At 43.9% G+C, this 12,465-nt stretch overlaps 2 protein-coding genes across 7 annotated transcripts in view; one reads left to right on the forward strand and one right to left on the reverse strand.

The window, feature by feature from the left end:
- ANKRD27 (ankyrin repeat domain 27) overlaps positions 1-12,465 on the forward strand; it is a 60,246-nt gene that overhangs the window by 3,063 nt on the left and 44,718 nt on the right. For 3 of the 6 annotated variants that reach the window (XR_008749836.1, XM_055819019.1, XM_055819020.1), the window contains exon 1: positions 9,701-9,833. The exons of 2 other annotated variants lie outside the window; for them this stretch is intronic. The gene's annotated coding sequence lies outside the window, so the exon portion shown is untranslated. Of the gene's footprint in view, positions 1-9,700; positions 9,935-12,465 lie in introns of those variants that run through there. One more of the 6 variants, XM_055819024.1, reaches the window with a different exon arrangement.
- On the reverse strand, positions 4,916-8,988 carry RGS9BP (regulator of G protein signaling 9 binding protein). Its single transcript, XM_005229341.4, has one exon. It carries the CDS (start codon positions 8,973-8,975, stop codon positions 8,262-8,264), a length of 714 nt encoding a protein of 237 aa, XP_005229398.1. The 5' UTR covers positions 8,976-8,988; the 3' UTR covers positions 4,916-8,261.

Genomic DNA, 12,465 nt, shown 5'->3' on the forward strand with positions numbered 1-12,465 from the left:
AGCAGGAATATCCTGAAAAACAATTCCTCTGGTTTCACTGGTATCCATTGGTATTAAATTTAGCAGATCTAATTTCATAGGCATTTTTGCACGGGGAGTGGAAACTGAATGTGTGGCTGGCCTATACGCTGCTGTTGGCAACCTCAGACACACACGGAATACCAGGACTGTCGGTAGAGGAACAGCTGTGTGATTATAGCATTGTTCATGACTGTTCTCAGCATCTGAAGCAGTCCTTTGGGACCAGACAGCCAAGCGCAAGTGCAAGTTAAGGCAAACATTATTCTCTACTTCACTTGCTGCATTTTCCACACAGTCCTGGGGTATGTAAGGCGCCTCTTCTCCCTAAGAAGGATGACATTCCTTACCCAATAATTAAATATTACCATTGGTAAATAAAAATATTCATCCTCTTGATGGCACTTTTTTAACTTCCTTACAGTGTTGTCTTACAAAGAGTAGTTGAATATCCTTTCATGAAAAAGCCGAAGTCAACTTGTGCAAAATTCCAGGAACACATGAATCTTTAATTGATGCAGTTTATCGGAACTGGAGGTGGACGGAGGTTCTAAGGATGAACAATCAGAAACTGAGTGTTTCTGACACTCAGATACTCAGTGAGTATAGATCAAGGGTGCAAAGGGATGTTCTACCCCCTCCCAATTTCCTACTAAGAAGGGCAAAAAGCTAAGCACTGTGAGTGTATCTGGTTCCCCAAAGTTATAGCTAACTTGCTGGAGATAGCTCAAATGAATATAGAAAATGTCTTATAGCCAAACTAGGTATAAGGTTATCTATAAAGCATGTTTAAACTCCAGTTTACATGATTTCTTTCTTCAATATATTCTGCTAAAATGCAGAGCTCATCTCGGTTGTATAGTATTATGAATGATTCCAGAAAGAATGGAAAATGTGAGAAAACCTGTTACTCAGGACTGGCAATCCTAAACCAAGCATACTAGTTTACTCCATTACTGTAGCATAAGCATTCCAGCAGAAGGGCTTTCCACACTGAGCTGGGCTCTGACGTTATGCTTCAGGGGCCAGTATGTAGGCTGGAAATACAAGGAGACATTAGTTGAGAGAAAAGTCTCCCCATAGGAAGAGTTAGCTAGAGGTATGTACGACACCCAGAAAGATGTAAGAGAGAAGGCTGGAGAGTTAGAGGTCCCCTCCAGTTTAAATGATTTTTTTTTTTTAAAAAAAGCATTTTTGCTAAAAAATTTAAGAATTTGACTGCCTTTCATGCTGCTTGTGTGCCAGAACATACAATTGTTAACTTCATGGACCCCAAACGCTTTTCGTATTCCAGGTTGTTTTCAAAAACAGATTGTTGTATTGAAACATAAACCCTTCTGAAGCGATGCAAAACTTATGTCAAATGAAACACTGTAAGATTATTGCACTGATAATCATTCTTTGTGGGATCATATTTCAGCAATGTGGAAATCACTTCAACATTTTTCTCTCCTCTTCAGTTATTGCTAATGAGGAAAAAACCCCATGCGTTTGTTTAAAGAAAAAAGATTCAGGTCACTAGATGCATAGAAATGATTGTAAAATTAGATTTCTGGGGTTTCTTTTGTGTATGATTAGAATATTTAGCAACAGAATGAGTTAATTCCTTTTTGTCGCATCATTGCATAAATTATTATGCACATACAGATAAGTGCAGATCACATCACTGTAATAATTTCAGATGAAAAATAAAGTCCACCGTTATTTCACAATTTAATTGGGCTTACATGCTGCCCTGTGAGTTGGAGATGATTATACTAAGTTAAATCTTGGTTTAATTTATATGCATCTGGTAGAATCTTTGTCCTCATGCAGATGCGGTGTCTACGATATGGAACCAATTGTTACAACCTCAAGTATCAAAAAATTAAGATTTCACCGAGCATGTCAACTACATTTTAAACTGGCTAATTTCAAAATGACATTCTAAAGCTTTTAGATTGTTTAGCTTGTGTAATATCAATGAATAGGCAGACTTAATGAGTAATGAAAAAAGTAAATAGATTAGTCACGATAGATTTTGAAGTGTTGTGTCCAAAATGTGAATAAATGTCAAATCTAGGAAATGTAGGTTTATGATTATAGCACCATTATATAGATTGACTAAAAAGAAAAAATATAGCTACCTTCATACAAAACAATATTCCAACAAATCAAACCAGATCAGAAAACTAGGTTACAGATACTGTTAACTGGAAATGTTCTACTTCCAACAGATGCATAATGGATTACATGTTTTATGCATACTGGAAGCATGGTTCTAATTCTGCAGCTTTTAATTACATGAATAGTCTTCACACATGTAATTTCTCACTAAACTGAGTAGTGATGGCTTATATGAGTAATGATTCAGACTATTCCCTCTAGGACCTGGAATTCAAATGTGTATTTATATATAAAGTTACACATGCAATTAGCATATTAGATTAAGTTGCTAAGGGAGTATCATGTTTGGTGTGTCTGGTATTCCTCAGTCATTTTATATGGCATAAATAGTTAAATATTTTCTTCTGTCTTCTTTTCTAATTTTCAGCTTTCTTGCTTACTTTTCTCCCAAGGTTTATACTGTTTACACATAGATTCTTCCAGATCATGGAAAGGAATTTCATTGGAATTTTTAGATTCTTTTTTTCCTCTCAGGATAATTATACATGGCTGTATGACCTGATGTTTAATACTCTTTCAACAACCCTATGTTTTTTGAAGTCATGTTTTAGGCTGTGTAATTCCTTAATGCTGTGACACATCAGTGACGAGTTTGACTGTATATGTTCTTTGAACATTCGTGTGCAAGAGACAGACCTGAGTGATCATAGACTTCAGTGATTATTTTAATGCATAGTGGAAAATGACCAAAATAACAGACCACACATTTATACTATGATAGTGACTTCAATTTCTGTGCACTTGAAATAGAACTAGATTTTAGAGAATTTGTTAGTTTGTTTAATTTGGTGGAGATGTTACTAGTAAGTATCTGATAAATAATGTCATGCAGTACAGTGTAAATAAAAGAAAACACAGTTCAGTCAAAATAAAACAAAAAACCCCACCTGACACTGTGGAGGCTCAAGGAGTCGGTTCCTGACACTTAGGAAAACCGCAGTAGATATTGTGACAACATTACTGGAACTGAGCAATAATGATAATTGCTTTTGCTAACTAGCCTCTGTGGGTGACAGATTCTCAGAGATGCTGTCGTTTTATTTGGATTTGCCTACATGGCTTCTAGTCACATCGCTTCCAGCGTGAAATGCTTGTGCTTGGCTGTATGAGAAGGTGCTGGTTAAATGCCATGTGACTTCTCACCTTTCCGCAGGTTTAATCAGTGGTAGCTGATTAAGCTGCATTTCTAACTGCATCACAATCCTGCAGCAGCAAGCTGTCAGGGTGGATGACAGAATCCAGCCTTCCGGGACCACCTTCTTCTAATAGAAAGTCCTTTGTGGTGTGAAACAGAGGAAAGGGTTGTCTTTTGTAGAACTGGTATCAACATGTAGCAAATCAAAATATTTTTACTCTTACTCTGTACTGAGTTAATCAGAGAATGGGTGGTCAGTTCCACTCAGGGATATTTTGTATTATTTGTCCCACTGAATATAAGATACTGCTGCATTATAGAGAAGCTATAGTTTAACGTTGTGATGCTGTTACATTTAACAAAAAGCATGCTTTGCTGATGTAAGATGAAGACGTATTTACTACATACCTCCATCTCCTTCCTTTTCTTGCCTTTTCCTCAACACGTGCAGGTAATTTTATATGAAAGAGATTCATCTCTAGTCTCACTGTATGCTTACCATAGCAAATGCTGCTCACATGTCGACTACTATTTTGTCCAGATCTTTTCCTGCATTAAAAGTGTTACATAATCGTATTGAGAGAAAGCACTTAGAGATCTGTAATCCACTGGTCTTACTGAATGACTTTTTACATAATGAAAATCTGTGAAGGCTAAATATGTTGCCTAGGAGTTCCATTAGCACTTAAAATAAGGTGTTTGGAAAATGCACATAAACAACACAAACCTTATGAGAGAAGGAAAAGCAAGCCCATAACCAATCCTTTCAGACCGCAAACAGTAAGCATGTTAAATTTTTCATCTGAAAGCAAATGACATGTCATTTAGTCAGTTTTTAAGTAACTGCATTTGTGTAAAAATATTTTCATCTTTACATGAAAAAATTTGAAACAAATTTTATTTCATATTCATAATCCTGAAGTTTCATGCTATTTTCTTTGCAACTTAAAGAGAACCACTTTAATTATCATTCTGTGTTCATTTTGCATGTGTTCAAACAGCGTAGGGCGTTTCCAGACTGGAATTCCTGGAATAAATCTGCAAATTGCCGCATTTAATAGACTTGGTTCTGATAGTCTGATACAACTGTTGATCGTTGTTGCTATCAATACCACAGGACCAAATTTCACACTGAGGTTAGTTGTGTATATCATATAACATTGTTGCGTGTATCTTTTGCTAAAGTAAATGCAAGCATTGCTGCCTGAAAGGGGGCAGAGTTTGGATCCTGAGACAGTGAGAGGTTCTAATACATTAGTCTCGTCTAAGACGTTCTGCAGTTTTCAGTTGCCCAAGCTGAACACCAGTACTGAAGGCAGTGTTGCCCCTGTGATCCTGAATGTCATTGTAGCCATTTCCCAAGGCAGAGATTCATTGACTTCTCAGACTGCTGGTTTCCTTGCAGTATAAATCAAGATATATCACTATATTCAACTTTGGGAGCTTGAGAAGGGTGCCTTTGTGTAACTAAAACTGTAATAAGAGGACACTTTTATTCCTGTGGTTGAAATGGGAACCTTTTGTTTAGAAGAGCTTACTGACAAGTTATATTATTACAGTTTTTGGTTTTTTTAGTAACTGCTGCAAGCCAGCCAGTAAGTTAAAAGAATGGACTTTATTTTAAGTTAAATAGTGACAGTAACGAGTTTGACTTATTCAAAGTAGTGTAGAAAATACCACCCACACACAGGCAAAACCAGTATAATTCAAGTCAGGAATAATATCTTAGTATACAGCAAATATAATGTGTGTATCCTGTGAATAAATAAAAAAGTAGTAGAACAGCATTGAAATTAGGCAATGACCGTCATCTTTTGCACTGAAAAAACAGTAACATTCTCATTCACTGATCAGCGTGAGAGTATTTGTATTTTCATCATACTATTTAAATATAGAGCATCCTGAAGTTTGACTTCCCATTTTTCACTTACAAAAATAGCATTTCCAGTTGTATTCTAGCAGGGAAAAAAAATGAAGATTGCAAATCCACAACATCTCTTTATTTCTTAATCTAAAAGAAGCATCTGTACTTTTGGGCAATGGTGGTTTCATCTTGTTTTGATTTTGTGCGCTGTTGTGCCTGAACTCTATCACACTGAACATACATTTGGTATCAAGTGTAGGAGATTAATGGCAAGAACATTATCCGTTTAGATGGTGCCAATCCTTTGTTAGAGTTCTACTTTATCAATTTCAGATAGCCTAAATATAAGATGATACAGATTTTTAGAAACAAACTAATGATGAATAAACCTGCAGCCAGCATTGTCTTAAGATAATGAAAATACATTATTTTTCCAAGGTCAAATCCTTTAAAAACTATTTGTGTGCATATTCATAATGAAGCAAGACTTACATAATTATAGGATACTTAGAGGAATTATTTGAGCCCTGTACCCAAAAACCCAAATTCCAAAAAATGCAATGGACTGAAAATTTACAGTTTACCAACTCACCGAGGCTTGCTTTTGAAGATGAGATTGCCCATTATTAAAAATTCTTCTACACAACTGTGGATAAACAGTATACCCACTTCAGGATATGAGGATACAAGATAATAAATGCTTTAGGTGTTACCACTTACTTATCCACCAGAAACTAGATTTGCCTTACTTGGGTTTTCAGAACATGTAGTTTACATGATCTGATTTCAAACGGAACACAGAGTTTTCAAGAAGCACAGAAACGAGTCCCAACTCCTTATTTACCTTCCTGTAAACTAACTAAAAGGAGAGTGCAATGAGTGAAAACACCCACAAATCCTTAGTGACTAGTGGTGGAAATCCAAGTATGTACATTCTCCTGTAGCTTTTGATGTATTTTCCATAAGTATGTTTACTCAATATGGATGAGAAGGAGATCTTCTCATTTAAATCAACACACAGCAATGACACCTTGTCTAGGCATACTGAAACAGTAGCACCAATAAATACCGGCTTGACTTTTGTTAGAATGCTGCTGGGGGTCTCTAAGAACCTAGATTAACTAGGTATGAAACATATCCTATGGAACGAGTGAAATACAATAGAAAGGAATGTAGAGTTGTCTCATAAAACTGTGAATTCCTATGAGAATGGAGCTAGTCTGGATCAACCTGCAGAACTGACATTATCCTGCAATGTAATGATAGTCTAGAGCCTGTAATTCAGGCCTCCACTTAACTATTTTTCCTCACCTATATTATTTTTTTTCCTCACCTACAAGTGACCAGATTCAAATTTGCCACATACTTTTTCTCCCCAAATCTTCTCTTAAATTTTAAAGAATAAACTCTTTGCTGCAGTTTTCTGACAGTGTTTAGTTCTTAACTAAAAAATATTAGCTGTTTACGAGTGTTGTCAACATAACTTTATTTAACAAGCATGAAGACTATAGTAACCTCACAAAACATGTCTGATTGTTACTTTTTGCTAATGTGCCCATAACAATCAATGCAGCAGAATAATAACTTCTTAAAAACCCAGTATCGCAGGCTCTTTATATTTGCCTGTGGAGTGCCTCATACACCTATGGCACTATGAAGTATGTACCAAGCATTCTCGAACGGATAGCATGTGTTCACAGTAACAGAAGACACTTCTGTAGGTTACATAATAAATACTATAAAACATAGGTCCTTTTACAAAACATTATAGAGCTTCTCTGCAAAGTTAGTGTCTGTCCCCCCAGTCTTACATTTAAACATTGACAGTTTTATTAGGGAAGCACATGAAAAGTTTTATGCTGCTCTTGGATTTACTCTCCAAAATTGCACTGTATCAAATTGGATCAATCCTACAGGCTTCCTGTTTCCCAAATGATTGATCAGACATGAATGAGATATGAATCTCAGACACAGTTTTAACTTTGGATTTCTGCAAAGAATTCAGGAGATTGCAGAAATGAGACTGTGCACATACAGGCATCAGTCCCTGCCTGTCAACATGAGAGGGCATCTCTTTGGATTATTAGAAAGGTCTGCTTTAATTCAACATCATTTTTGTTCGCTAAAATTATTTTCAAAAATTACTGCTTCCGCAGTGGGTAGACTCGTTGCTCCTATTTTCATAGTTAATTATGAAGTGCAAACTGCTTCTACAGAAAGAAAAGTTGGAGCCAGTGGCAAGAATCAGCCTTTCTATAGGGGAAGACAATGTCGTGGTAAACGTGGATGAGAACCACGAGGCTTGCTAATGTTTTTCTGAATATGCAAATCTCCCTTTTTTCTCTCTGGATTTGGAAAGCGATTAGTCATTTGCGTATGCGTGCCAATCCACGCAACCGGGTTCTGTACAATCCACTCTAAATCAGCAAACAGTATTTGGTATCAAACATTGCTTGTTCTGTTTTCTCCATCCTCCTCCACACCTCCCCCCTCCCCAACCATTAACTTATTGAAAACAGAGGTTGTTTACATTCTTTTATGGGGGTTTTCATCCTTCCCCTTCTCCTCCACTGAGATAGTATTTTCTGTATTTGATGGGGAAAGAAAAAAAAAAAAAAAAAAAAGAGTATTCTATTCACTTTGTTGGACAAAGCACCTGTGTTAGCCTCCAAATTGTGTTACTCCCAAATACTGTGAACAGTGACCAGCAGCAAACCCCAGATCTTATTCAAGAACACAAAATACAGGCTTCTGAGAATAGCGATCTATTAATAGCAGACAAATCCCTGCTGTAGCCAGCAGTTAATACCCTGATACTTCACAGTTAACCATTACAAGTCCAGCAAATGAAGACATCCTATTCTGCAGCCCTATTTGCATCTCTTTTCTTCAAAAAGCAAGAATAAACAAATTGTGCATTTTAGGAAATCAAGAGGCAAAAGTTCTGCTTTGTTTTTTCAAGTGCTAGGTTTAAATTCTCAACTCATCCAAGTGACCCGTTTTGCAATTAGAGGTGAGGCGCGAAACACTCCAAAGACAGACTGGAGGGGGGTCGCTCTTGTCAGAGCCTGCACCACCCTAAGAGAGTTTTACTACGCACACCGCCAGGACAATAGCGATAATGAGCACAGCGGAGAAAATAATCCCAGCTAGAACCTTGCTGATATCGCAGAAGGATTTATTTTCCTCCACAGAGATCATGCCGATGGAAGAAGCGCCCACGCTGATGGTGGATTTTAGTTCAGCCCCCGGGTCTTGCTTAGCCTCCACTGTCCACTGGGGGACATTGACCTTCATTTCCATCTCGTACATCATCTCTCCTACCTGGTTGATTTCGTTCTCGAGGTCTTTCAAATCCACCACATCTATATTGTGCTCTGCCTCGTATTTCATGTTCTGGACACTCATGGCCCTGGCAGCCACGCCAGAGGTTCCCCCGCTCATGCCGGTCTGAATCAGGTGCTTTTTGGGGACGTTTAGCGGGAACTCGTGGCCCAGCTCCAGGGCTCTCCTCATGTCGATCTCCAGGATCTCTAGGCACGTGGAGAAAATCACCCATAGCCTCTCGAACTCGGCTTTATCTTCCTTACTCACGGTTTTGTCCTTCAGGACCGTAGTGAGCTTGTTCCTGTTGGCCACCGCCAGCTCCTGGGCTTTCTGCCGGGTTTTCTTGAGCTCCTCCCGCAGGTTCTGGGAGTCCGAGGTGCCGCCGATGGTCAGCACCATGTGCCGGTAGCAGGCGGTCACCTTGTTGAGCGCGTCCAGCAGCGCTTTGCACTCCTCCTTCACCATGGTCCCGCCGGCGGCAAGGGGCTGCGGCCCCGCCGCTGTGCCCCGCTGCCGGTCAGCCCCGCCGCCGGTCCGCTCCGCCGCCGCTGTGCCCCGCTGCCGGTCAGCCCCGCCGCCGGTCCGCTCCGCCGCCGCTGTGCCCCGCTGCCGGTCAGCCCCGCCGCCGGTCCGCTCCGCCGCCGGTCAGCCCCGCCGCCGCTCCGCCCGTCACCCGGTGCCGGGACCCGGGAGCTGCCAGAGCCAGGCGCTACCGGCACACATGCCAAGGGGTAGCTTCGGGTCCCGCACGCACTCAGCGCCCTCTTACCCGCCTCGCGTCCCCGCCGGCGGCTCAGGCGGCGCCTGTAGGATCCCGGGCGGGCTGCGGGGAGCCCTGGGGGACAGCCAGCATCGCCCCTCGCCTGCTACTGCCACCGCGCAGGAGAACCGGGGCGGCTCATCCCGCACCGCGCCGCACAGCAGCCAGGCGCTCCCCGCGATCGGGCGCCGCTTTATGAGAAGAGGCAAACGCCGAGAAGGGAGAAGAAAAAACAATAGGCGGAGGAGAAAGCGCTGGAGAAGGTGAACCGGGAAGCTAGCTGCCCCGGGAGGCGACTGTCCCCGAAGCCCGGCTGGCCCCGGGCACCGCCGCTCGCCTTTAACTCGTCCCAGCTGGGCGCCCGCGCAGTCACATGGCGCCGCGCAGGGAGCGCCCGCGGCCTCCGGGGCGCGGCCCGGCCCGGCCCTATAAGCCCTCGCAGGCTCCGCCTCCGCAGGCCCCGACCCCGCGGCGGCTGCCTGGCTCCTCACTCGCTCCCCGCCGGCGCCCGGTCATTGGCTTCGTGCGGCGCCGCCGCCGCGCCGGGCCCGCCCTGGATCCCGGTAGGGCTTGGCTGTAGGCGCGGAGCGGTTGGGGGGAAGGTGGGCCGCCGGCGGCTGGTTGCGGCCGGGGAGGAAAGGCGACGATGTTGTCGGTTGTCGGTGTAAGTAGCGCTCCCGCCTCGGGCGCCCCCGGGCCGCCGCTGGGCGGGAGGACGGCCTCCCGTGGCGCCGAGGGGAGTGCGCGGTGGCGGGGCCGGCTTCGCGGGCCGGTGCCGCCGGGGTGGTCCCGCCGCTGCCTTCCCGCTCCTTCTTGACGGGGAGGGGGCAGGGCGGGAGCGGCTCGGCCCGGTCCGCGGCCTGGCCACCGTGCGGCGGACGGGGGCTCCGCCGGGGCCTGCTCCCGGGTGGCGGTGGCGCGGGGCCTGTGACGGAGGGGCTCGGGCCGTGCCTGTGTCCGGGCCGCGCTGCCGCCCCCTCCGCAGCAGTCGGTGCCTGCGGTCCGGCCGGCGCCGGCACCGGCACCTGCCCGCGCGTGCCGCGCCGCTGAGCTTCGCGTAGCCCCGGGTGCCCGGGCCGCTGGGCCGGTGCTGCCCGCGCCCCCCGAGCGGCGTTGTCCCGCGGGGCAGCTCCGGGGCGCGGCCCGCCTCTCGCGGGGGGGGGGGGGGGGCAGGCCGCCCGCGGGGACCGCTGGAGCACCGCGACACGGTCAGCGGTGGTGCCCGGCCGCCTCGGGTGTGTGCGGCTGGCCCGCCTCCGAGGGCAGGACGCGTTGCGGCGAGTGCTGGTGGCAAACTGGTGGTGAACTGATGGTGAACTGGTGGCATCGTTTGTAGCACGTGCTGTATCTGCGCCGCAGCGGCCTCCTGGAGAGCTTGCTGTCACAGTCCAACACAGTGCAGCGCTGTCTGTGGGTAACAGAGTGGTTTGCTGATGCTTCAGTAACTTGAAGAAGACCCCCGAGAAGGGGGAGTGTGCCCCTTGCCCTTGGTGTGCCGCCCCGTGACTGCTGGGAGCAAGGTGACTTGCTATGAGGGGCAGAGTCCAGGCAGGCTGGCTTTCCAGTGCAGAGCCCAGCCTGAAAAGCCTTGCCCAGGCTATGTTCCTTCTTCTGGATCTTTGTAGCTTTGACTCCGCTAACTGGTGTTTGTTCTCCCGCCTTAACTTCGGCCCTAATTCTAAGCCGTATGTAGCTTCTGCTGCAGGGTGCCACCTGTGGAAGAAACTGCCTTGTAACTTCATAGATTGCCAAGTTACTACGGAGTAAACCGAGTAGCTCTCTGTCAGTTTGTGCGTTGGTAGCCTGGAAGTGAATGAGTAATGTTCCATCCCTTGTAGGAATAAAGGAACACAGGGCGATTTTGGTCTGATTTTAAGTGAAGTGTTAAAATTGCTTCATCATTGTCAGGTGGAAAAAGGATTAGCTCTGGCTTTCAGTCTGGAGTCCTGTGTGACTTAAGTGTGAAGCTTACTGCTAACTATGCATTTGTGTGCGTGCATATAGTAGCTGTGTTTAAAGTTTGCCACACATAGCTAAAGTCACTGTTTTCATTCTGGCACATCAGAACCTTGAAACTGCTTCTCTGAAACTGGCAGAAGAGGGGAGGGGGGCTGTATTTTCAGGAATAAATTTCAGTGACTACTTAAACCTGAAGCTGGCATCAGTTATAATTGTATCAGATAATGCCTAAATACATCTTTAGGTGTGTCATGTGGGAAGGAAGAGGCTGTTATTTACATAAATTCTAAATTAAGTTCAGCTGCATGCAATTGTGCAGTTCCAGTATATTGTGGAAGCTCCTAAAATCCAGTTGCAGTTTGTCAGACAAGATATTCTGAAATTCCAAATCTTGATACTGCTTTCAAACAAGATGCTGACTAGCTGAAATATTGTCCTGGGAAAACTATTAGGATGGAGCTTTTTTTTTTTTAAAAAAAATCCTTAGAAGTGAACTAGGCAGCAACGTAATACGTAGGAAGAGAAATATATTTCCTGATTCTGTGGAAAGGCTTTCTGGCAATTGACGTTAATGACCGTATTCTTCCTATTACAGTACCCTTAAAAATGTTTGCAGAGTGTTTTGTGATGCTTCTTGAACATCACTACTTGTTAAATGCTGTATCCTCATTTTAATAGACTTTTTAAGTAGAATTCTAGGTAAGTACAAGTCCGTTTTGTTTAAATGGTTGGTAAGCTTTGCCTGATGGGCTTGCTTTTTTGTGTAAGCTCTTCTACTGAATTTGGTCAGCAGAATGCTGTGGCCTGGGAAAGCCTGAAGCCACAGTGAGATGAGGAAGGAAAATAAGGATGGGATACAGTGAAAACTAAGTGTAACAGCAACCCCCTCCCTTCTCTGATAACTGATAACACTGTGCATTTTCCTTCAATAACTGTGCAGTGATTTGCTTTTTGCAAAGGATATTGTTGATAAAGTAGCTTGAGAATTTGATCCATAGTAAGAATCTCAATTTATATCATCGAAGAATATTGGACTGATAAGTCTGTGTCATGGGGTTTATTGTCAGGATGCTCTTAATTACCTCAGGCTGGGTGTGTGGTGCATTACATAGCATCCAAAAAACAGTGGTGGTAAAAATAACTGATTTTGCTCATTAAAAGAACTTGCATGCTGAACTGTGTTCCAACCTTCCTTACCCTTGCCCTGCTCCCTAAAGGAGGGAACTAGTGTAATTT

The sequence above is a fragment of the Falco peregrinus genome, chromosome 14 (genome assembly GCF_023634155.1).
Source record: "Falco peregrinus isolate bFalPer1 chromosome 14, bFalPer1.pri, whole genome shotgun sequence".
Classification (NCBI taxonomy): domain Eukaryota; kingdom Metazoa; phylum Chordata; class Aves; order Falconiformes; family Falconidae; genus Falco; species Falco peregrinus.